We start from the raw sequence: 25,059 nt of genomic DNA on the forward strand, positions 1-25,059 counted from the left end.
CTGAACGCTGTCACGGAGTCTATGGGCGTCATGGAGTCATTGAGGAATGCAGTTGCCACATTCCGCCTCTAGAGGGAGACAGGGTAAAATGTAGGTAAGCTAGTCGAAAGCTATAGTCGAGCTCGCCCATGGGCCGGCCTAGGAGGAGGAAGAAGAAGAAGAGGAGGAGGCACGCCATGGCAATGGGTACAGTTTTTTTTATATACGGGCTAGTAGAAAGCACGTTGCTCTCAAACACTCCGGGAAGCTTCGTTGAGACTGGCCGGTATCAGGCAGAGCACCGGCCCACGACACAGTGTGAGCCGTGGAGAAGAGCATTAAAGAGAGGGTGAAGGGTGTCGTTTTGTGCCCGCTTAAGGAAGCAAAAAAACGGGGGAACCGAACCAACCATGTCGGGGGCAAAAAAAAGAAATTCTAACTCCTCGTTGAACAAAGAAGACGACCAGCAGGTGACTGAGAGGATGCTAGGCACCGGCAGCGGGGACGCCACCCGGCCAGCATCGGGGACCGGTGGAAAACCAGCAGGCGAGCCAACTGTCGAATTGAAGAGAACCATCACTCTAATGAATGGCGTGGCTATCATCGTGGGCACCATTATAGGCTCCGGCATCTTTGTCACGCCATCCGGCGTGGTAAAGGAATGCGGCTCGGTGGGTTTATCTCTGGTCATCTGGACCGTCTGCGGGGTCTTCTCCACGGTCGGAGCCCTGTGTTACGCGGAGCTGGGGACCACCATCTCCAAGTCCGGAGGGGACTATGCCTACATCCTGGAGGTGTACGGCTCCCTGCCGGCTTTCCTCAAACTTTGGATCGAACTCCTCATCATCCGGCCGTCCTCCCAGTACATAGTCGCCTACGTTTTCGCCACCTACCTCATCAAGCCTCTGTTTCCGGTCTGCCAGGTACCGGAGGTCGGGACTAAGCTCGTGGCCTGCCTATGCATCCGTGAGTATCACCGTGGTCGTGGCTTGGTATGGCTGATGCAACCTCGGCGAGCCGCTCCCGTTTCTTGTATGTGTTCACAACACTTTTGGCCACCACCTTAGTTTGTTCATCCTTGTGTTTGCGGTACACCAAAACAAACAGGTGACTTCTAAACATGGCGGCCTGTTTTATTTTTACACATAAAAGAGGAACACGTGCGCGTTTAGATTGCTCGTGAGCATCATCGGAAGAAAAAAAAAATGTGGCGCCGTACATATGACGTCATTGCACAAAATGTGCTATACAACTTTTCACCTGTTTCCTCTCTTTTAATAATTCATATTATTATTATTGTTATTATTATTATATATAGATGCATAGTTTGATATATAAACCACATTTAAATATGATATGATATGTGATATATTAGCGCGCAGACCTCACAGCTAGGAGACCCGAGTTCAATTCCACCTATCTCTGTGTGGAGTTTGCATGTTCTCCCCGTGCATGCGTGGGTTTTCTCCGGGTACTCCGGTTTCCTCCCACATTCCAAAAACATGCTAGGTTAATTAGCGACTCCAAATTGTCCATAGGTATGAATGTGAGTGTGAATGGTTGTTTGTCTATATGTGCCCTGTGATTGGCTGGCCACCAGTCCAGGGTGTACCCCGCCTCTCGCCTGAAGACAGCTGGGATAGGTTCCAGCACCCCCGCGACCCTTGTGAGGAAAAAGCGGTAGAAAATGAATGAATGACTGAATGAATGAATGATTTAGAACAAATAATGTATTTTTGGCCTGCACGGTAGGAGACCCAAGTTCAATTCCACCCTCAGCCATCTCTGTGTGGAGTTTACATGCTCACTCCGGTTTCCTCCCACATTCCAAAAAAACATGCTAGGTTAATTAGCGACTCCAAATTGTCCATAGGTATGAATGTGAGTGTGAATGGTTGTTTGTCTATATGTGCCCTGTGATTGGCTGGCCACCAGTCCAGGGTGTACCCCGCCTATCGCCCGAAGACAACTGGGATAGGCTCCAGCACCCCCGTGACCCTCGTGACGATAAGCGGTAGAGAATGAATGATGATGATGATGATTATTATTATTATTATTAACGTTAAATAACATTGCTACCTCGAAGAACTACTTTACTGGTGTAGTGACACCTTGCTACAGCTACAACAAATTTTATTGAAGGCTCCAGCACCCCTGCGACCCACGTGAGGAAATGAATTAATGAATATCAAGGGTTGTGATGTATTGATACATTATGTAACATTGCTAATAAATAATAATAATAAATGTATCATGATGAAAAGCTAACAGTTGACATAAATAATTTGTTGTTGAGTGAGTACAGACTATGTAATACTAGTCCTAAGAAACTTCATCTTTCATCATTCTACCTGATACAATTAACAAATCCATCCTTTTTCTATTCCGCTTATCCTCATTAAGGTCACGGGAATGTTGGAGCCTATCCCAGCTGTCTTCGGGTTAGAGGCGGGGTACACCTTGTAATGGTCTCCAGCCAATAACTGGGCACATATAGACAAACAACCATTCACACTCACACAATTAACAAAGTGTGTGATGCCTTCACAGACATATAAATAGTTGGATTTTTAAAAATATTTTCAATTTCCCCACTTGGGTGTTAAAAGTATTCCAAGTCCTACAAAGGGACTACAAGGAAGCTGTATGCAAATCCAGAGCAGTGGAATGCCAACCCACTGGGCTATATATACATACATAGCGATAGCTAATGTTAGCAAAACTTAGCCACGTCACTATTATTAGCTGACTAATATGAGTGCATGTGTTTTATGTACCCAAAACAGGAAGAGGTATATATTTGAATATTAGTGCCCTCTAGGCACCTAACTGCAACATTCCCTTGAATATTCTAAATAGACACGAACACATTCAAGTATGTTTTATATATTTTTCCAAATCCCATCTCTGTTTGGGAGTACTGGCAGCCAGTAAGTTAAGTAGTACTTTAAGCTAATCTTCACATTAGCTGACGTCTAAATCCGTCCTGAAAACACATGACAGGTATGCATGTAGAGGCTGTCTTTTTAATCTTCAAGCTCTTTCACGTCGTCGTGTGTATCTCCATGTATACGAGTTTATGTCAGGGGTGTCCAAAGTGCGGCCCCGGGACGGTCATTTTCAGGCCACGACTTGTTTCTCGGTCCAAAGCAAATCATCACAAAAAAAAGCTAAGATTAGCGTATATTTCTACATTGCATTGGTTGTAGCTAGGGCTGGGTTAAACGATTATTTCTGTAATCGATTAATCTAGAAAATAGTTTTTCGATGCATCGATTAATCCCTGAAAGTCCCTGATTAGTCCCTGAAAACAGAAACCACAAACACATGCACAGGTTAATAAAAATGTATATTTCTAAATGATTTGCCCATATCAGTAAAGTATAATAACATGAATAATACTAATAACAATAATAATAATAGAAATAAAACTAACAATAGCATGTATTTGAAGTGTTAGCAAGACACGAGTGTGTGAGAAGTGTGTTTTTTTGTGTGCGTTTGTGGGCGTTTGTGAAAGAACAGGTCAAAAGAACTAGTTCGTCTTTGCGAACGAATGAACTGCCCATAAAATACCCGTTCAGTCAGCTGTCCGTTTTGTTCATGACGGACACAACACTAGTTGGTGAGCTGTTGAGTCGGAACGAACGTGAACATGAGTGAACGAACTGACACGATTGACCGGGTCTATGCACAGGGGGAGATCACAGGTTAACGACCAATTGACCGAATTGAACGGCTAAAAATATTCGGACTCACTGAAACCTGTCGCCGCCCTCATGTTTTGATTCTGAGTAGTGGTGTGGCATTTGTGAACAAACGGGTCAAAAGAACTAGTTCTTTTTTGCAAACTAATGAACCGCCCATAAAATACCCGTTCAGTCCGCCGTCCGTTTTGTTCATGACCGACACAGCACTAGTTGGTGAGCTGTTGAGTCGGAACGAACGTGAACATGAGTGAACGGACTGACTCAACACAGGGGGAGATCACAGACTAATGACCAATTGACCGAAATGAACGGCTATTTTTAGCCGGACTCACTGAAACTTGTTGCCGCTGCCATGTTTTGATTCTGAGTAGTGGTGTGGCATTTGTGAACGAACGGGTCAAAAGAACTAGTTCTTCTTTGCGAACGAATAACCGCCCGTAAAATACCCGTTCAGTCCGCCGTCCGTTTTGTTCATGACCGACACAGCACTAGTTGGTGAGCTGTTGAGTCGGAACGAACGTGAACATGAGTGAACGGACTGACTCAACACAGGGGGAGATCACAGACTAACGACCAATTGACGGAAATGAACGGATCTTTTTACCGAATGAAGCTTTGCCCATGCTCCGCAGAATGAGAGTCGAGAGCTCTAGCCATCGAGCTAAAATCCCAAGCTGTGAAGTCTGTGTCCAGCGTGACTCCTAAGGCAGGGGTCTCAAACACGCAGCCCGCGGGCCAAATGTGGCCCGCAGGACACTAGTTTGAGGCCCCCGCCTTGATACGAAAGTTTAATGTTAGTGCGGCCCGCGCAAGTTTGATATGGATGCTGTATGGTATCATGTACCCAGAAAAAATTATTACGTTTGATTAATGTTCATGTTAAAGGTTAAATAACTGTTAATAGTTATCCTCCCTATCCGTGTGGAAGTGGTAAGTTTTTAGCTATTTAAGTTGAAAGGAAATAACTTGAAGGCTACCGTTTAGGTCGCTAGGTCTCGAGTTTGCGAGTTAGCATGTGTCTCAAGACCCTGCAGTTGCGCAATATGTTGTAAATAAAAAGAGTATAAATGTGACTATAGTCGTGTTTTGTCATGTCTACAGGGCTCTAATAATGCTTTGTTTATTTTAATCTGAAAAAAAATAATTTGTCTACCCACCAACTATATGTGGTTTCTTATGTTTTTATTATTTGCCGTTTTATTATTATTATTATATTTATTTATTTATTACTGATTGATTGATTTTCTTGATTTGTTTATTAATTTTTCGTCTTATGTTGTGTAGAAAAATAAAAAGTAAGACATTTGAGAACAGTGGAATGTTTTATCAGAGCTTTTCTTGTAGAAAACTGGAACCAAAGCGAAGTTTTTAAATGTTTTTTGTTTTTAATAAATGCATTTTTTTTTTTTTTTTGAAAACCTGATGCGGCCCAATTTCACCCAGAGCCACTCCAGTGGCCCCCAAGTAAATTGAGTTTGAGACCCCTGTCCTAAGGTGTCCGGGAGTGAACTTACCAACGTACATTCACACAAATGCACCAGCTGGCACCCGTTACACAAGCATGTATGCATGTGTGCGTGCATGCCTGGGAAGGGGAATTCAGGTCACATTGGGGCTGGACAGAGATCCATATTTACATGCAGACGTCCAACCATCAGTTTACTCATAAAACAGACAGTATGTGAGTATTTATATTACTTGACCGACATACTTACATCTCATGTGCATGCATGGGTGCACAGTATGTACAGTATGCTCGGGCGAGTCTGCTTTTCCTTTAATGTGTTGGTGTGTGTCTAGTTCTCACTGTATTGTACAGTGAGACACCCCAACCCCCCCCCTTTAAAAACAGAGCATCATTGTGCTCCGTCTCCTCTTTCTGTTGTGGCTCTGACCTGATTTAAGAACTTAAAAGGGACCTGCTGCTTTGGTTAATCACTTTAATGGGGTCCAGTGTCAGGGGGGGCGGGGGGCTCCACGACCTCCCTGCTGGCCGAGGAAGGGGTGCCAGCAATGTGGGCATTCAGAGGAGAGAGACAGAGGGGTGTTATAATTTTGAGAAGAATGGAGTTCCTTCTGTTATGGTGGCACTGACTCTTCTTTGGACTACTTTCTCTTTGTCTCTGCAGTCTTGTTGACCTTTGTGAACTGCTACAGCGTGAAGGCAGCCACCAGAGTTCAGGACTTCTTTGCTGCCGCCAAACTGCTGGCTCTCGGACTTATCATCATCATCGGTTTTGTCAAGATTGGACAAGGTAATCCAGCATTTACACACTTTTGCCTCATTTATTATAACGTCTTCATCCAAACGTGCAATTACCCTTGAACAAGTACACTGTTGATTTAAACTCATTTGTGTTTAATTGATTGATTGATGGCTGCACGGTGGTTGAGTGGTTAGCACTCAGATCTCACAGCTAGGAGACCAGGGTTCAATTCTACCCTCGGTCATCTCTGTGTGGAGTTTGCATGTTCCAAAAACAAAAATTGAGTAATAATCTTCTGCAATTTTCATTTTTTTAAATAAAATATCATTGAAATATTCTTAGGCTGCATAGTGGTTGAGTGGTTAGTGTGCAGCTCGGAGACCCGGGTTCAATTCCACCACATTCCAAAAACATGCGAGGTTAATTGGCGACTCCAAATTGTCCATAGGTATGAATGTGAGTGTGAATGGTTGTTTGTCTATATGTGCCCTGTGATTGGCTGGCGACCAGTCCAGGGTGTACCCCGCCTCTCGCCTAGAATCAGCTAATGGATCCTACCCTCTCGCCTAAAGACAACTGGTATAGGCTCCAGCACCCCAGCGACCCTTGTGAGGATAAGAAATGAATAAAAAATGAATGAATGAATGTCTCCAAATGACATGAATACAAAAAATAATAACATAAAAAATAACAACATGGCTGCACGGTGTAGGAGTGGTTAGCGTGCAGGCCACACAGCTAAGAGACTCAAGTTTGCGTGTTCTCCCTGTGGGTTTTCTCCGGGTACTCCGGTTTCCTCCCACATTCCAAAAACATGCTAGGTTAATTAGCGACTCCAAATTGTCCATAGGTATGAATGTGAGTGTGAATGGTTGTTTGTCTATATGTGCCCTGTGATTGGCTGGCCACCAGTCCAGGGTGTACGAAGACAGCTGGGATAGGCTCCAGCACCCCCGCGACCCTTGTGAGAAAAAGCGGTAGAAAATGAATGAATGATTGATTGATGATTTGTGTCAGAATCAAAGGTCAAAACCGGGCATGGGATTGTTGGTAGTTTCTAGGTATGGTTTTAAGACCACTACAATTTTCCATGATACCATTCCTGTAGTACACCGAGGCCTGGTACACTAGTGGTTCAAATGTGAATGACACCTCTCATGACTAAAATTAATGAAAAAAACATGTCCCCATGGGAACAGAAATATTTTTACCCCCCCCCCCCCCCCCCCGCCCCACCCATTTACATACTGTTGACAAACTGATAATATTTCTTAATTTATCTCTACAGTACAGACTTAACTCGAAACTGAAACCAGCAAAATGGAGAGAGAGAGAGATCAGTGAAGTATACAAACACATCGAGTAAGACAAATTCAAACATTTTTACAGGTCTGGACTAATAAAGTCCTCCGTGCCTCTCATGCTCCCCCTGACGGTTCAGTTCCGATACTTGAAGAGGACAACTTTAGTGGTTATGGTTCCCAGTAGGAGGATGAGGACAGCGATTAATGACTTTTCTGGTAGGCTACTGTTGAACTAGCATGATAGCTAATGGCCTCTGTGATTGGCTCATGTGTGAAAAGAAGGCAGTATTGAGGTTATAATGTATGTAATGTAATGCTATTTAATTACACATGCAGTGAATCCCGTGTCACCGTTAGAGTTGGTTTCCAGAGAGACCTTTATCACGTTGTTGTGACTGGTGACTGAGAGCAGGATTAACGTGACACTCAACAAATGACGAACCTCAGCACTCAACACAGACATATCATCAAAGCTTAGCATAAGTATTTTTGGCAGCATTGGACTAAGTTATACATGACTCAAGTGGCCAACAAAGCCTTCTCTGCTGGCCATAAACACTATCAGAAGTACTGTCTGCACGACATATACAACACAAATTGTAGTATTTCTTCCATGAATTTGCATTAATTTATTCCCAACAGTATATACTATCAGTACTTCCAGTATGGGTATGTTAAGATTATTTTGTCCAATCAGATTTCATCTACTATGTGTTGCCAATCTGCTAAAGGCCTTCAGAATCAGGTGTGCTGGCCCATGTCACAGCAATGAAGTCCTGTAGCGTTTACTGTGGGAACGGAACTGGAGGAGTCTGTTGGAGAATGACCTCCGCTTCCCCTTGTCCGATGGAGCCATGGTAATGTAACCTGCCAAAGGCCTTCAGAATCAGGTGTGCTGGCCCATGCCACTTGAACTCTATTAGCAATGAAGTCCTGTAGCGTTTACTGTGGGAACGGAACTGGAGGAGTCTGTTGGAGAATGACCTCCGCTTCCCCTTGTCCGATGGAGCCATGGTATTATAATCTGCCAAAGGCCTTCAGAATCAGGTGTGCTGGCCCATGTCACTTAAACTCAATTAGTAATGAAGTCCTGCAGCGTTTACTGTGGGAATGGAACTGGAGGAGTCTGTTGGAGAATGACCTCCGCTTGCCCTTGTCCGATGGAGCCAAAGGCCTTCAGAATCAGGTGTGCTGGCCCATGTCACTTAAACTCTATTAGCAATGAAATCCTGTAGCGTTTACTGTGGGAACGGAACTGGAGGAGTCTGTTGGAGAATGACCTCCGCTTCCCCTTGTCCGATGGAGCCATGGTAATGTAACCTGCCAAAGGCCTTCAGAATCAGGTGTGCTGGCCCATGTCACTTAAACTCAATTAGTAATGAAGTCCTGCAGCGTTTACTGTGGGAATGGAACTGGAGGAGTCTGTTGGAGAATGACCTCCGCTTGCCCTTGTCCGATGGAGCCAAAGGCCTTCAGAATCAGGTGTGCTGGCCCATGTCACTTAAACTCTATTAGCAATGAAGTCCTGTAGCGTTTACTGTGGGAACGGAACTGGAGGAGTCCGTTGGAGAATGACCTCCGCTTCCCCTTGTCCGATGGAGCCATGGTAATATAATCTCCCAAAGGCCTTCAGAATCAGGTGTGCTGGCCCATGTCTCTTAAACTCTATTAGCAATGAAGTCCTGTAGCGTTTACTGTGGGAACGGAACTGGAGGAGTCTGTTGGAGAATGACCTCCGCTTCCTCTTGTCTGATAGAGCCATGGTAATGTAATCTGCTAAAGCAAAATCAGGTGTGCTGGCCGATATCAATTAAACTCTATTAGCAATGAAGTCCTGTAGCGTTTACTGTGGGAACGGAACTGGAGGAGTCTGTTGGAGAATGACCTCCGCTTGGAGCACATGGCGTTGACTTTCTTGACAACTTTTGAGTGTGTATTTTTAGTTGATGCCTGAGGTTACGTTGCATATTTGAACACGTGCCTGCAGAATATCTGATTATATCAGATTGTGTACATCCAGGTAGTTACATGTCGACATTCCCGGCTGGGATCGCTGCCCAGACACGCTGTGCACCACAAGAGCCACGAAGGCCACCGGTGGTTTTATTAGGTCAGCGGGAGACCAGAGTCAATTTGTACAAAGATTAAGTCCAACCAGAAAACGGTATTGTAATTGGAAGGCTGCATGTTTAGCTGCCCATCAAGGTTTCCCGAGAAACGCATCCCAAGTATGCAGACTCAGATTTACCTGTCTGTTTGCTCCACTTGTTTGCTGCCACCTCGGTGTGAGGAACTGACCTCAGCTATGACCTTTCACCCTTTCACTGAGCACCTTTTATATTGACTGCTGTTTCAAACTCCTCTTGACGGTCGCAGTTTGCCTCAAATTACAACACCAAACTTAAATGTTTTTTTTTCTGGGGAAAAAAAAAAAAGAGTATCTTTTACTACTATGAGGAGTTGTATCCTCGTTCTCATTCTCATCCGTCACTGTGAACTTCTAGTTATATTCATTCATTCATTTTCTACCACTTATGCTCACGAGGGTCGCAGGGGGGTGCTGGAGCCTATCCCAGCTGTCTTCGAGCAAAAGAGGCAGAGTACACCCTGGACTGGTCACCAGCCAATCACAGGGCACATATAGACAAACAACCATTCACACTCACATTCATACCTATGGACAATTTGGAGCATAAACATAAACACTTTTTTCATTTATAAGTCGCTCTGGAGTATAGGTAGGTACGTAGGTATGTAGGTAGGTTGCTAGGTAGGTAGGTTGGTAGGTAGGTAGGTTGCTAGGTAGGTAGGTTGGTAGGTAGGTAGCTAGGTAGGTAGGTTGCTATGTAGGTAGGTAGGTAGGTAGGTTGCTAGGTAGGTAGGTTGGTAGGTAGGTTGCTAGGTAGGTAGGTAGCTAGCTACCAGCTAGGTAGGTAGGTAGGTAGCTAGCTAGGTAGGTAGGTAGGTAGCTAGCTACCAGCTAGGTAAGTAGGTAGGTAGCTAGCTACCAGCTAGGTAGGTAGGTAGGTAGGTAGGTAGCTAGCTACCAGCTAGGTAGGTAGGTAGGTAGGTAGCTAGCTAACAGCCAGGTAGGTAGGTAGGTAGCTAGGTAGGTAGGTAGGTAGGTAGCTAGCTAGGTAGGTAGCTAGCTACCAGCTAGCTAGGTTGGTAGCTAGCTACCAGCTAGCTAGGTAGGTAGCTAGCTACTAGGTAGGTAGCTAGCTACCAGCTAGCTAGGTTGGTAGCTAGCTACCAGCTAGCTAGGTAGGTAGGTAGGTAGCTAGCTACCAGCTAGGTAGGTAGGTAGGTAGCTAGCTACCAGCTAGGTAGGTAGGTAGGTAGCTAGCTACCAGCTAGCTAGGTAGGTAGGTAGCTAGCTAGCTAGCTAGGTAGGTAGCTAGCTAGCTAGCTAGGTAGGTAACTACCAGCTAGCTAGGTAGGTAGCTAGGTAGGTAGGTAGGTAGGTAGGTAGCTAGCTAGCTAGGTAGGTAGGTAGGTAGCTACCTACTAGCTTGGTAGGTAGGTAGCTAGCTAGCTAGGTAGGTAGCTAGCTAGCTAGCTAGGTAGGTAGGTAGGTAGGTAGGTAGGTAGCTAGCTAGCTAGCTAGCTAGCTAGGTAGGTACGTAGGTAGGTAGGTAGCTAGCTAGCTAGCTAGCTAGCTAGCTAGCTAGCTAGGTAGGTAGGTAGGTAGCTACCTGCTAGGTAGGTAGGTAGCTACCTGCTAGGTAGGTAGGTAGGTAGGTAGGTAGGTAGGTAGCTACCTGCTAGGTAGGTAGGTAGGTAGGTAGGTAGGTAGCTACCTGCTAGGTAGGTAGGTAGGTAGCTACCTGCTAGGTAGGTAGGTAGGTAGCTAGGTAGGTAGGTAGCTAGCTACCTGCTGGCTTGGTAGGTAGGTAGGTAGCTAGCTAGCTACCTGCTGGCTTGGTAGGTAGGTAGGTAGCTAGCTAGCTACCTGCTGGCTTGGTAGGTAGGTAGGTAGCTAGCTAGCTACCTGCTGGCTTGGTAGGTAGGTAGGTAGCTAGCTAGCTACCTGCTGGCTTGGTAGGTAGGTAGGTAGCTAGCTAGCTACCTGCTGGCTTGGTAGGTAGGTAGGTAGCTAGCTAGCTACCTGCTGGCTTGGTAGGTAGGTAGGTAGCTAGGTAGGTAGGTAGCTAGCTAGCTACCTGCTAGGTAGGTAGGTAGGTAGCTAGGTAGGTAGGTAGCTAGCTAGCTACCTGCTAGGTAGGTAGGTAGCTAGCTAGCTACCTGCTGGCTAGGTAGGTAGGTAGGTGGGTAGGTAGGTAGCTAGTTACCTAGTAGCTAGGTAGCTAGTTACCTAGTAGCTAGGTAGCTAGCTACCTACTAGCTAGGTAGCTAGCTACCTACTAGCTAGGTAGCTAGCTACCTACTAGCTAGGTAGCTAGCTACCTACTAGCTAGGTAGCTAGCTAGGTGGGTAGGTAGGTAGCTGGTAAGTTGCAGGAACAGCTAACTTTGAGGAAAAAGTGCAACTTGTATATTTCTTTATATAAATTTTATATATATATATATATGGTAAATACAAACAAGGGCCAGCTTCCTCAGAAAGATGGATGGGAAGCTCTCAAACCTCCTCTTTGGTCTTCCAAGTAAGTGAAGTGTAGCTACCAACTGTAATACTCGTTGGACGAGTAATACGTGTTCATCACATGGGGTCAAAATCTAAAGTATGAAAAAAATGTAATGAGAAAATTGCTTTCCGAACACCCTATAGAAAACCTGTTCACATGCCCTTCAGGTGTGTGGATCAGTGTTCTTTGACACTAATATATTCAAATAGGTCAACATAAATGTTCTTAATATGGTTCTGATCATGTTTACTTGAGTACTTTTTAATGAGACTTTATTTTTTTAATCACAATTTAAGTTTAATTATTTTTGCCTCACTGGTATTGCATCAACCATGCTGAGCGGCATCTGATTGGTTGCTCTTTCTGGCACCAGACCAATTTTTGTAGGCTAGGAAAGTTAGCGAGTTGTTAAATAGTGAACACAAGGATTAATCCTAAATACAAGGATTAACTGGACTTTTAATGATGTATTGAGGGGTGTGTTGCTAAACTTGTATTAGGAAGCTGTGTCAGTGTGTGATTAGAGCCTTTTTTTAGTCTGTTTTAACATACCATTTAGGTAGGGTGTTTTTCCCCGTAGCTTGTTTTTTATTGGCCCTCGGCATGTTGTAAAGATAAATAATGGCCCTCAGAATCTTGTAAAATTTTATTTTTAATTATACTTGTTATATATTGTTACATATTATGGTTTTATTTCATTTGAACATGCATCAGATTACAATTGAATGCATCACATAATCAGTTCACAGTTCCACATGTCCAAAAGGAGTAGGAAGAAGCAAAGCTTATTAAATCCTACCCCTCCATCTGGTACTTTTACAATCAGTAACTGTTACATTTGTTCACGTCCTGCTTTCCTAATATAGTTTAAGTTTTTTTTTGTTTTTTTTAGTTTATTTATATATATATTTTTTATTTTTTATTATTATTTTTGTTATTTTTATTATTTTTATTATTATTATTATTTATTTATTTATTTATTACGCTCGTTTGAGCTAAGATGTCAATGTTTTGTTTAGATATTTTAGCATATGTTGATCGACAGTAACTGTTACATTTGTTCACTTCCTGCTTTCCTAATATAGTTTAAGGTTTTTTTTTTAGTTTTTTTTTAAACATATATATTTTTATTTTTTTATATTTATTATTTTTGTTATTATTATTATTATTATTATTATTGTTATTTGTATTTATTACGCTCGTTTTAGCTAAGATGTCAATGTTTTGTTTAGATATTTTAGCATATGTTGATTGACAGTACATTGGATTTTTTTTTTTTAGCATATTTAATGAACAAAATATATCAAAGTGGCTCCCTCAAAAAAAAAAAAAAATCTGGACTACCCTGGTCTACTGGAATACCCGGAAAATTGTCACCCAACCTGGAGGATAAAGCATGTCAGGTTTTGCTCTTGGCATTGAATTCCTCATGACCGAAGCTCCATTATTGTCCGATTGCTTAAGATCCTTGGCTTCGACATTTTTCCAGATGACACTGCAAGAATTTGTGTGAGGACGTGCTTGAAACGACGTGATGTTGTGATCCACCTCATTCCAAGCAGATATGGTTTCCAGTTTCGTCATATAATCGGGCGTTGTGACAACACGGTCGGTCTACTAGTGTCCCAGATTAAGATCAATGTAATCTGATTAGGAGTAAGTCTTGCTTTCTGGATCCTCACAGTCGTTTACACAGGCACACTCAACTCCTGTCTTAGCTGAGTTTAATCTTGTCGTACTTCATCGGATGTGAAGAGTACTCACCGTCTGTTACTCTTGCAGTAATCGAGTTAGCGTTTACAGTTTACAGGCCAAGTGAGACACACTCCTGGGGGGTGGAGAGGTGGTCGTAACATGGTCGTTTGGTCATCAAACGATTCCCATGGTGTGTGTTCTTTAGGTTTTGGGCTAAAACCCCTCGAATAGCAACACCGCCAGGGGCTGTTGAGTTAGTAACCGCCGCCGTGTCTGAGAATGTGTGTGCATGTTGCGGGGGATCGGCTCTGCTAGGAATGTGGCTGGGATGCCCTGAGACCAGTAGAAACCTGGAGGTCTTACAGGAGGTGCTGAAACCACACAAACATTGCTAACATTCCCTCTGAAAGGTAGTTTGCGATTCCTTTTGTAGGACCACTCTTGTTTGATTCCTGCACATCAGTTAGCATCCACACCTCTGTGTTTTTTAATTCATGTAAAAAAGAATGTCCACAATTTTGCTTTAAGAATGTGTAACCTCCTTCATGCCTTTTCACTTCCTGGTTCCTGGAGCATGGATTTCAATGGTAATGGTAATGGTTTTATTTCATTTGAACATGCATCGGATTACAATTGAATGCATCACATAATCAGTTCACAGTTCCACATGTCCAAAAGGAGTAGGAAGAAGCAAAGCTTATTAAATCCTACCCCTCCATCTGGTACTTTTACAATCAGTAACTGTTACATTTGTTCACTTCCTGCTTTCCTAATATAGTTCAAGTTTTTTTTTTAATTTTATTTTTGTCCCGTACCGAAGTAGGAGGTGATATGAGCATCCAATGCCATAATGGGTACCATAGTAAGTGTCAATATAGTGATATATATAGCACATCATGACTGGTTCAAGACTCTTCATCCTTGTATTTAGCAAACATCAACTGCTTGTGTTGTTTCTTGAATTGGCTCATCGTTGTGCATTGTTTGAGGGTCTTACTCAATCCATTCCATAGTTTGATTCCACATACTGAAATGCTATGGCTTTTTAACGTAGTCCTAGCATATAAGTGTTTCAAATGTAGTTCTTCCCTGAGATCATATTTCTCCTCTCTTGTAGAGAAGTATTGGATGACATTTTTAGGTAATTGGTTATTTTTAGCCTTATGCATTATTTTAGCTGTTTGAAGATGAACTATATCAGCAAGTTGAAGTATTTGTGATTTTAGAAATAAGGAGTTAGTATGTTCTCTGTAGGCGGCATTATGAATTATCCTTACTGACCTTTTTTTGCAGTACATTTAGCGAGTGAAGCTTTTATAGTTATTAGCCCATATTTTTAATTTTTAATTTTTAATTTTTAATTTTTAATTTTTAATTTTTAATTTTTAATTTTTAATTTTTAATTTTTAATTTTTAATTTTTAACTTTTAATTTTTAATTTTTAATTTTTAATTTTTAATTTTTAATTTAATTTTTATTTTTATACAATCAGTAACTGTTACATTTGTTCACTTCCTGCTTCTTTTTATAGTTTAAGTAAATAAAGGTTTTTTTTAATTTTTGTCATGTACCAAAGTATATTCCAAAGTAGATGAACTATAACAGCAAGTTGAAGTATTTGTGATTTTAGAAATAAGGAGTTAGTATGTTCTCTGTAGGCGGCATTATGAATTATCCTTACTGACCTTTTTTGCAGAACATTTAAGATTGTTTTTATAGTTATTAGCCCATATTTCCACACAATAAGTAAGATATGGTAGAACCAGAGAGCAATAAAGAGTGTGGAGTGATTTCTGATTGAGAACAAAATGGGAAAGTTGAATGCCGAGCTCTTATAAAACGCTCTTTTTGTGACCCCCCTTCACCAAATATTTCTATGATTATTGACAAATGTCAACTACTCGTGTATTTAATGTCCCATATTTCTCATGTGCTTATCATCACCAGGTGACGTTGATGCACTTCTCCCAGAAAATTCCTTCCAGGAATCCAAATATGAATTTGGAAACATTGGCCTTGCCCTCTACAGCGGCCTGTTTGCTTATGGTGGCTGGTAAGTGGGATGAAATAGTGATCAGCTGTCAATTATGTTCTGCAATTTGTAACTATGTTTATATATTTATATTTTCTCTCTCTCCTCAATCCAGGAACTATTTGAATTTTGTGACAGAGGAGATGATTGAACCTTACAAGTAAGTCATTCACCCAATATCACACTGCCATTTAATTTTAGTTGATCAAAATCGATTAATTTCCTTTTTCTTTCCCAGAAACTTGCCGAGAGCCATCATCATCTCTCTGCCGATCGTGACAGCAGTGTACGTCTTCACCAACCTGGCATACTTCACCACCCTCTCCCCAGAACAGATGATCAACTCGGACGCGGTGGCTGTGGTAAGTGCTTGTAGCAGTTGGCAAATATTATTATCATTGACATGACCTCAAATTGGTAGCACGGCGGTCGAGTGGTTAGCGTGCAGACCTCACAGCTAGGAGACCATGGTTCAATTCCACCCTCGGCCATCTCTGTGTGGAGTTTGCATGTTCTCCCCGTGCATGCGTGGGTTTTCTCCGGGTACTCCGGTTTCCTCCCACATTTCAAAAACATGCTAGGTTAATTGGCGACTCCAAATTGTCCATAGGTATGAATGTGAGTGTGAATGGTTGTTTGTCTATATGTGCCCTGTGATTGGCTGGCCACCAGTCCAGGGTATACCCTGCCTCTCGCCTGAAGACAGCTGGGATAGGCTCAGGAACGGTGATAAACCCACCCAGATTCCCTTTTTAATGTACTATAAAATCATAATAATATAGTAATAGTACAAGAATCGGCATACTGTTACATGCCACTCGGCAGTAGTAATGCATTATGGGAAGACTTTCAAATGTTGTTTTTTTTCTCTCCATTTTAAACTCATATTGGTACATGTTTATATATTTATTAGGTATGACTAGTGTTAAGTTGCTGTGTGATGAGTTTAGTGTTCTATAGAAGATGACAGACATGAGTCAAATTGTTTTATTTTAGCCATCCTCTCATTAAAAAAAACAACAAAAAACTACTGTTATCTTATTACTTAGTATTTTATCCATTTATCTTAATCTAAGTGGATCTCAAACAAAAGGCATTTTGGAAAACTTTACATTGTTTTTTTTTTCCATTCCAAACTCATATTGGTACATGTTTGTATACTCATTAGGTATAATGACAACATAGATGACAACATGAGTCAAACTGTTATATCAAGTAATGACCTTCTGCAATTTTCATTTTTTAAAAAATAAAAAGTCATTGAAATATTCTTCAGCTGCATAGTGGATGAGTGGTTAGTGTGCAGCTCGGAGACCCGGGTTCAATTCCACCACATTCCAAAAACATGCTCGGTTAATTGGCGACTCCAAATTGTCCATAGGTATGAATGTGAGTGTGAATGGTTGTTTGTCTATATGTGCCCTGTGATTGGCTGGCCACCAGTCCAGGGTGTACCCCGCCTCTGGACTGAAGACAGCCGGGATAGGCTCCAGCACCCCCCGTGACCCTCGTGAGGATAAGTGTTAGAAAATGAATGAATGAATGAAATATTGTTGGATTCCATGTCTTGTAGGAGTTTGGCAATACCCACCTGGGTCCGATGGCGTGGATCATCCCAGTGTTTGTGGGGCTGTCCTGCTTTGGTTCTGTGAATGGTTCTCTCTTTACATCATCCAGGTAATCCCAAATAGAAATCCACAAATAGACATTTTCTTGCAAATATATTAAATACATGAATATGTGTATGAATGCAAATCTTTCTTCTTCTCGCTGTTAGATTATTCTTCGTGGGCTCCCGGGAAGGTCACCTGCCCTGTCTGCTGTCAATGATCCATCCGACCCTGCTGACCCCGCTCCCTTCTCTTCTATTCACTGTGAGTGTCGTCTAATCATCGATGTGCATGGTGTCAATCAAATCAAACGCGTGTCTCATTAAATATAGAGTGCCTCATGGCTTCCGTCCAAATTCAATACAAAACACCAAATAATGATGGTGCATTCATTGCACCTGGGGAACAGCATATGGAGTGAAGTTGAACATTAATAAAACGGCGCTTGCATCGGATTTTACCGATACCCACAAACGCATCGCGATGATATATGCGCATGCACATCGATGTATCGATTAATATCGATTATTTTCCACACTCTTAGTTTAGAGCTGTGTACATGTACATGTCAAGCCACAGGTTTATTGCACGGTTATTGCACAGTTATTGCACGGTTAATGCACATGATTTTTGGAGTAGTTTTTGTTATGGAATTATTTTCCATACCCTTAGTTTAGAGCTGTGTACATGTCAAGCCACAAGTTTATTGCACGGTTATTGCATGGTTATTGCACATGATTTTTGGAGCAGTTTTTGTTATGGAGTCGGGACACCTCCAAGGAAAGATAGACCCGAGATATCTCTCCTTCACACATTTGGGATGTATCATCTCATCCTGTCGCTATGGAGCTCCTTAGTGCAGAGAGTGTGTTTTGCGTGTGTTTTATAATGCTTGTAATTCATTTAATGCTAGGTTACTGTAGACAAGGAACTCTTGTATCTACTGATCTTGTGTTTATATAGCAGATCTCCACTCAGGCAATGAATGGAATGTCTTTTTGTGGTATGTTTGCAATTTTGTCATAAAAAGTTATGTAAACTGAACGGTTATTTAAAAAAAAAAACTCAGACTTTATGTACTTATTTTAACCCTAGGATGAGTTCTTTGATTATATTACATTTTGTGCGTGTGTGTTTTTTTTTTAATTTTATTTATTATTTTTATTTCGAACATGAAAAACATCCAAAGCACAACAAACTAACCAAAATCAATACAAATAAAAATATCTATGTATGTATAAATGTATACATGTTCGAAAGTGTGTGTTTTTTTAAAGACAAAAACAGATCAGTACCAGCAACATTTAACATTTTTTTTTTGTCTCTTCTTTTTGCTAGTGTCTGATGACGTTGCTCTACGCCTTCTCCAACGACATCTTCTCCGTCATCAACTTTTTCAGCTTCTTCAACTGGCTCTGCATCGCCATGGCAATCGTCGGGATGATGTGGCTCCGTTATAAAAGACCTGAACTGGAACGACCAATAAAGGTGATCACAAAACAGGTTCTAGTTTGGGAAGGTCAATCTAGTTGACCTTTGTTCACACACACATATAGCACAGAATATGGTAATGGTAATGGTTTAATTTCATTTGAACATGCATCAGATTACAATTGAATGCATCACATAATCAGTTCACAGTTCCACATGTCCAAAAGGAGTAGGAAGAAGCAAAGCTTATTAAATCCTACCCCTCCATCTGGTATTTTTACAATCAGTAACTGTTACATTTGTTCACTTCCTGCTTTCCATAATATAATAAAAACTATTTTTTAAATTTTTTATTTATGTATTTATTTTTGTCATGTATTTAGTTCTTCTCTGAGATCATATTTATCCTCTCTTGTAGAGAAGTATTGGATGACATTTTTAGCTAATTGGTTAATTTTTAATTTTTAATTTTTAATTTTTAATTTTTAATTTTTAATTTTTAATTTTTAATTTTTAATTTTTAATTTTTAATTTTTAATTTTTAATTTTTAATTTTTAATTTTTAATTTTTAATTTTTAATTTTAAAAATATATATCTTTTTTAAAATTTTAATTTAAATTTTTTTAAGTGTTTGAAATGGAATTCTTTTCTGAGATCATATTTCTCCTCTCTTGTAGAGAAGTATTGGATGACATTTTTAGCTAATTGGTTATTTTTAGCCTTATGCATTATTTTAGCTGTTTGAAGATGAACTATATCAGCAAGTTGAAGTATTTGTGATTTTAGAAATAAGGAGTTAGTATGTTCTCTGTAGGCGGCATTATGAATTATCCTTACTGACCTTTTTTTGCAGTACATTTAGCGAGTGAAGATTGCTTTTATAGTTATTAGCCCATATTTCCACACAATAAGTAAGATATGGTAGAACCAGAGAGCAATAAAGAGTGTGGAGTGATTTCTGCTTTGTTCAATATTGAAATATTTCTTGCCACCTTATGTTGTATATTTGTAATATAAGATTTCCAGCTCATATTTTCATCTATTGTGATCCCCAGAAATGTATTTTTCTTCACCTTTTCAATGTCTACACCGTCTATTTGTATTTGCTGGTGTGTGTCCTTTCTGCTGTTACACCAGCAAATAATAACTGTTGAGTTTTGACTGTCGGAGACACTTAATTCTTACTTCCTGTTAACTTTGGCAATCATACACGGTTCTTTGTTGTTCTCACGACGCCCAACAAAGACTCGTTCATTAGTGCGGAGATGAATGCCTGACCACTGATGTGAGATTAAAGCACAGAAGAGGAGTTGGATGCTTGTCAGCTGGTGGTAGTGACTGGTCCACTTGCTGCAGGACTCTCCAAACACAGCAGACCATTGTGCCGTCGTTGTACTCGCTTTGCATGTGAGCCGTCCCGTGCAACATTAAAATATGCGAACGAGTCCATTTTTAGCGTCTTTTTGTCTAATCGAGACAACAAATGTATGTTTAGTTGAACTGTAACGGCTCCTTTTTCGTCGCTTCTCATTTCTTTGCTTGTCACATTCCTGCTGTTCAAACACGGTTGCATTCATTTTGCCTGGTTAACCGCTAATGACGACCGATCAGGGACCCCACCAGTTCAGTTGCAACTAACACAATGTGAAATGTGACTTCCGCCCCCCTCTCCTCCTCGGATGGGGGGGTGATGGCTTCCTCGAAATATTTCACATTGAAATGTAGCAGTTGAGCTTCGGTTATACATTCCTATCAAGATATTTGTGTCCTCACTTGCAGGTTAACATCCTTCTTCCCGTGTCGTTCGTGCTGGCTTGCCTCTTCCTCATCATCGTATCCTTCTGGAAGACACCGGTGGAGTGCGCAATCGGGTTTGGCATCATCGCCACCGGACTGCCCGTCTACTTCGTTGGTGTGTGGTGGAAGAACAAACCCAAATGGCTGCTGAATGGAATATGTGAGTTGCCATCCTAATTAGAAATATGAAAAATGTTATTTATATATAATATAATTGGTAATGGTAATGGTTTTATTTCATTTGAACATGCATCAGATTACAATTGAATGCATCACATAATCAGTTCACAGTTCCACATGTCCAAAAGGAGTAGGAAGAAGCAAAGCTTATTAAATCCTACCCCTCCATCTGGTACTTTTACAATCAGTAACTGTTACATTTGTTCACTTCCTGCTTTTTATAATACAGTAAAAACAATTTTTTATGTTTTTTTTTTTTACAATCAGTAACTGTTACATTTGTTCACTTCCTACTTTCCATTATAGTTTCAGTAAAAAGTTTCCTTTATAATTAAGTAATTAAAAAAATTTTTTTTATTTTTTGTCACGTAAGTATATGCCAAAGTAGATGAACTATATCAGCAAGTTTAAGTATTTGTGACTTTAGAAATAAGGAGTTAGTATGTTCCCTGTAGGCAGTGTTTTATTTTTATTTTTATTTTTATTTTTATTTTTATTTTTATTTTTATTTTTATTTTTATTTTTATTTTTATTTTTATTTTTATTTTTATTTTTATTTTTATTTTTTTACAATCAGTAACTGTTACATTTGTTCACTTCCTGCTTTCCTTTATAGTTTAAGTAAATAAAGTTTCCTTTATAGTTTAAGTAATAAAAAAAAATTGTTTTAATTTTTTTTTGTCACGTACCAAAGTACATTAGCTATATCAGCAAGTTTAAGTATTTGTGATTTTAGAAATAAGGAGTTAGTATGTTCTCTGTAGGCAGTATTTTTATTTTTATTTTTATTTTTATTTTTATTTTTATTTTTATTTTTATTTTTATTTTTATTTTTATTTAACTGTAACTGTTGCATTTGTTCACTTCCTGCTTTCCTTTATAGCTTAAGTAATTTAAAAAAAAATATATATATTTTTTTGTCACGCACCAAAGTAGATGAACTATATCAGCAAGTTGAAGTATTTGTGATTTTAGAAATAAGGAGTTAGTATGTTCTCTGTAGGCGGCATTATGAATTATCCTTACTGACCTTTTTTTTGCAGTACATTTAGCGAGTGAAGATTGCTTTTATAGTTATTAGCCCATATTTCCACACAATAAGTAAGATATGGTAGAACCAGAGAGCAATAAAGAGTGTGGAGTGATTTCTGATTGAGAACAAATTTTACTTTGTTCAATATTGAAATATTTCTGTCCACCTTATGTTGTATATTTATAATAAAATTGTCACTTTTGTGCGTGTTTTGCAGTCTCAACCACGGCCTTTTGCCAGAAGATATTGCAGGTGGTGCCTTAGGAGTGAGTTCTGAAAACAGCGTTGCTCCAGCAGTGACCTCCGTGCTCTGACATCACAGCTGATAAATGTCTTCACCCCGATGAACCTTTTCGCTCACTCGCATCTCGCCGTCATACACAAACATTACACAAGAATACGCCATAGCTTGGGAATTCACTACAATATTAATGATGAATTCATTTTATATGAAGTGATATAAAACAGCACCGGTGATTAATCCATTTCACACAAGCAATGAATTCTTAACTGGATTAACCCATTTAACTCGCATCACATACAGAAGCATCCGCTATGCAGTAACTGATAAACGGCGTCGTTGAGGTGTTTGAAGTACTGCGATACATTGTACACTTCATGTGTGAGTATTGTTATGAGTTTGGAGGTTATGACGTATTTATTTTGGCTCGCTAGCCCGGCTTCCTGTGTAACCTCATCAAGTGTTCCTTACGTGGAAAAAGTGTATGTAAGCACTTTGTTCTTCCCTCAAATTTTTAGATTCCTCAAGTGCCGTTTTGGATGGGTCTTTTACTTATAAACATTTTTGTGTCACCCCTCCAATGCTGTTGTTGGTAGAGGCTGAAGGAAGGTCTTGGTTTGTTATGGTTGTTCCTATTCAGGGTGATTGGAAAGTAGCTCCCTTTTCTTATATACTTATTTATTCATATGTTGAAATTAGGGATGTCCGATTATTATCGGTACGGATAATTGTCAGCCTGATATCAGCAAAAAAAAAAAAAAAAAAAAAACGGAATCAGCTGATATCGGAAATTGAGAGTTGGACAATATCGGCAAAAAATCCAACATCGTTCATCCTGTATCATATAATATTCGAAGGATAAGACATCCAGCTGTTTTTGTGAGTTTTTTTAACATTTCAAACAAAATAATCAATCTGAAAAGAAAACAAGAAATGGAAAATAATTTTACAACATATGAATAAAAGTGGAATTGAACTCGGGTCTCCTAGCTGTGAGGTCTGCACGCTAACCACTTAACCGCTGTGCAGACTAAGAATATTTCAATGAGATTTTATTTAAAAAAAATAAAAATTGCAGAAGGTCATTACTCAATATAACAGTTTGACTCATTGTGTCATCTTATACCTAATGAGTATACAAACATGTACCAATATGAGTTTAGAATGGAAAAAACCCCCAACAACCACCCGATGATAATCAGATGACTACACAGTCTATTGCTAAGTGGTCTGTTAATAGAGGCACAAATTTCAAAGACAGTTATTTTTAGTGTGGTAGTTTTTTAGTGGTTAGCACGCCGACCTCACAGCTAGGAGACCAGGGTTCAATTCCACCCTCGGGCATCTCTGTGTGGTGTTTGCATTTTCTCTGCGTGCATGCGTAGGTTTTCTCCGGGTACTCCGGTTTCCTCCCACATTCCGAAAACATGCTAGGTTAATTAGCGACTCCAAATTGTCCATAGGTATGAATGTGAGTGTGAATGGTTGTTTGTCTATATGTGCCCTGTGATTGGCTGGCGACCAGTCCAGGGTGTACCCCGCCTCTTGCCTGAAGACAGCTGGGATAGGCTCCAGCAACCACATGCGAACCTCGTGAGGAAAAGCGGTAGAAAATGAATGAATACATTATTTTAAAATCGGGAATTAATTTTCAACCACCCTGTATATGAACCGAATCTATAGCGAGGACTGATGAAAGGAGCGAATTTTGACTTTTTCGTGTGTTTTCGTGCCATCGACACTCATTTAAGCACTTATGTGGATGTTGAGAACGATCTAGATCAGGGGTGTCCAAACATTTTCCAACGAGTCCCACGCATGGAAACATCTGCAAGGTCCATTTTTATAAATTTAATTTTGTAAAAACGCTTAAAAAAAAAAGTTACAGTACAATTTTTTTGCTCTTTTTTCCACCCAATATTTAATATATTTACTAGATTGTGCAGTTAGCCAATTAAAAATATAAGCTGCAGGACACAAATATCCACCGGGCCGTAGTTTGGACACCCCTGGTCTACTCGCTAGTGTATGCATAATGTATACAAATCCGTACCACACAGTATCTCTACTTTGTATTATATTTTCTGTTAATTCATTTTCACACACGAGTGTGATATTTCCTAGAGATAAGTCAGAGGTGAAAGGTCAAAGGGGTTTAAAGAGACATGCATAATAATGTAAATGTGTTTTTTTTTTTGTCTTTATTTTATTTCTATGCACAGTAAAGAAATGTGTCTAACTTCTAGTCAGTCCACCATCCCGCACATCCCATAATAACTCTTTGCAGTGTCATTTTTCCACATGCTGCCAAAGTGTGGTGGTTATGTATTGCTAGCATCGTTGCCATAGCGACTGTGTCGGTAGATGCAAGAAAGTTTTTTTTCACTGTGTTATTTTTTTTTTTAAAGTATGAAACCTGCAGCCATTGCCGGAAGCTGATGGCTAACCTGAAACTAACCTGATTAGGACTGTAGATAGTTTTATTTATTTATTTTTTTAGAAAACCTTATTGGTTGTAATATTAGTCTTTCTAATTTGTTTACACTGCATTTTATGGAAAAAGTGCTTTTAAAATAAATGCTGAGGGTTTTTTTTTTCTTCACTCGTGTTCGGTTGTGTTTTTGTTTCATATGGGTCTCCTCTTTCTGCTCTATTTTGGACATTTACTTCATCACAAATAGTTGTATATACTATATACTACTATATACACTACTACTGTATATATTTTTATCATTATTAGAGCCCCGTAGACATGAAATAACACCCCTATAGTCACCGTTCTACTCCTATTATTCTTTGTTTACACTCCATTGCTAATGCACAGGCTACAGAAACACTCGGTGACATGACACGGACACGGATTCAAGCATAGTATGCTAGCGAGCTAACTTGTTAGCCTCCACTTTATTTATTCTAAATTAAGAAAGGATTTCAAATGAAGTTGGGAAGGATGACAAAGTAAGAAGTCAAAAACTTACCAAAACTTAAAGGGTTTCAAATTAAGTGGGGGAGGATGACCAAGTAAGAAGTCAAAAACTTACCACTTCCACATGGAAAGGGAGGAAAACTTCTTTTCACTATGATATGCAACCACTTCCACATGGAAAGGGAGGAGAACTTGTTTTCACTATATGCAACCACTTCCACATGGAAAGGGAGGAGAACTTTTCACTATGATGTGCAACCACTTCCACAGGGAAAGGGAGGAAAACTTCTTTTCACTATGATATGCAACCACTTCCACATGGAAA

At 40.1% G+C, this 25,059-nt stretch overlaps 1 protein-coding gene across 1 annotated transcript; it reads left to right on the top strand.

Moving 5' to 3' along the window:
• Nucleotides 1-24,410, top strand: slc7a5 (solute carrier family 7 member 5). The gene is made up of 10 exons (XM_058076200.2): nt 1-945; nt 5,819-5,944; nt 15,431-15,536; nt 15,631-15,675; nt 15,754-15,877; nt 17,089-17,192; nt 17,293-17,389; nt 18,464-18,613; nt 20,337-20,514; nt 21,785-24,410. The coding sequence occupies exons 1-10, from the start codon at nt 390-392 to the stop codon at nt 21,829-21,831; spliced, it is 1,533 nt and encodes a 510-aa protein (XP_057932183.2). The 5' UTR covers nt 1-389; the 3' UTR covers nt 21,832-24,410.
• Nucleotides 24,411-25,059: the final 649 nt, after the last annotated feature.

The sequence above is a fragment of the Doryrhamphus excisus genome, linkage group LG1, assembly GCF_037039965.1.
Source record: "Doryrhamphus excisus strain RoL-2023G ecotype Guam linkage group LG1, RoL_Dexc_Guam_v1.1, whole genome shotgun sequence".
In the NCBI taxonomy this organism is placed as follows: domain Eukaryota; kingdom Metazoa; phylum Chordata; class Actinopteri; order Syngnathiformes; family Syngnathidae; genus Doryrhamphus; species Doryrhamphus excisus.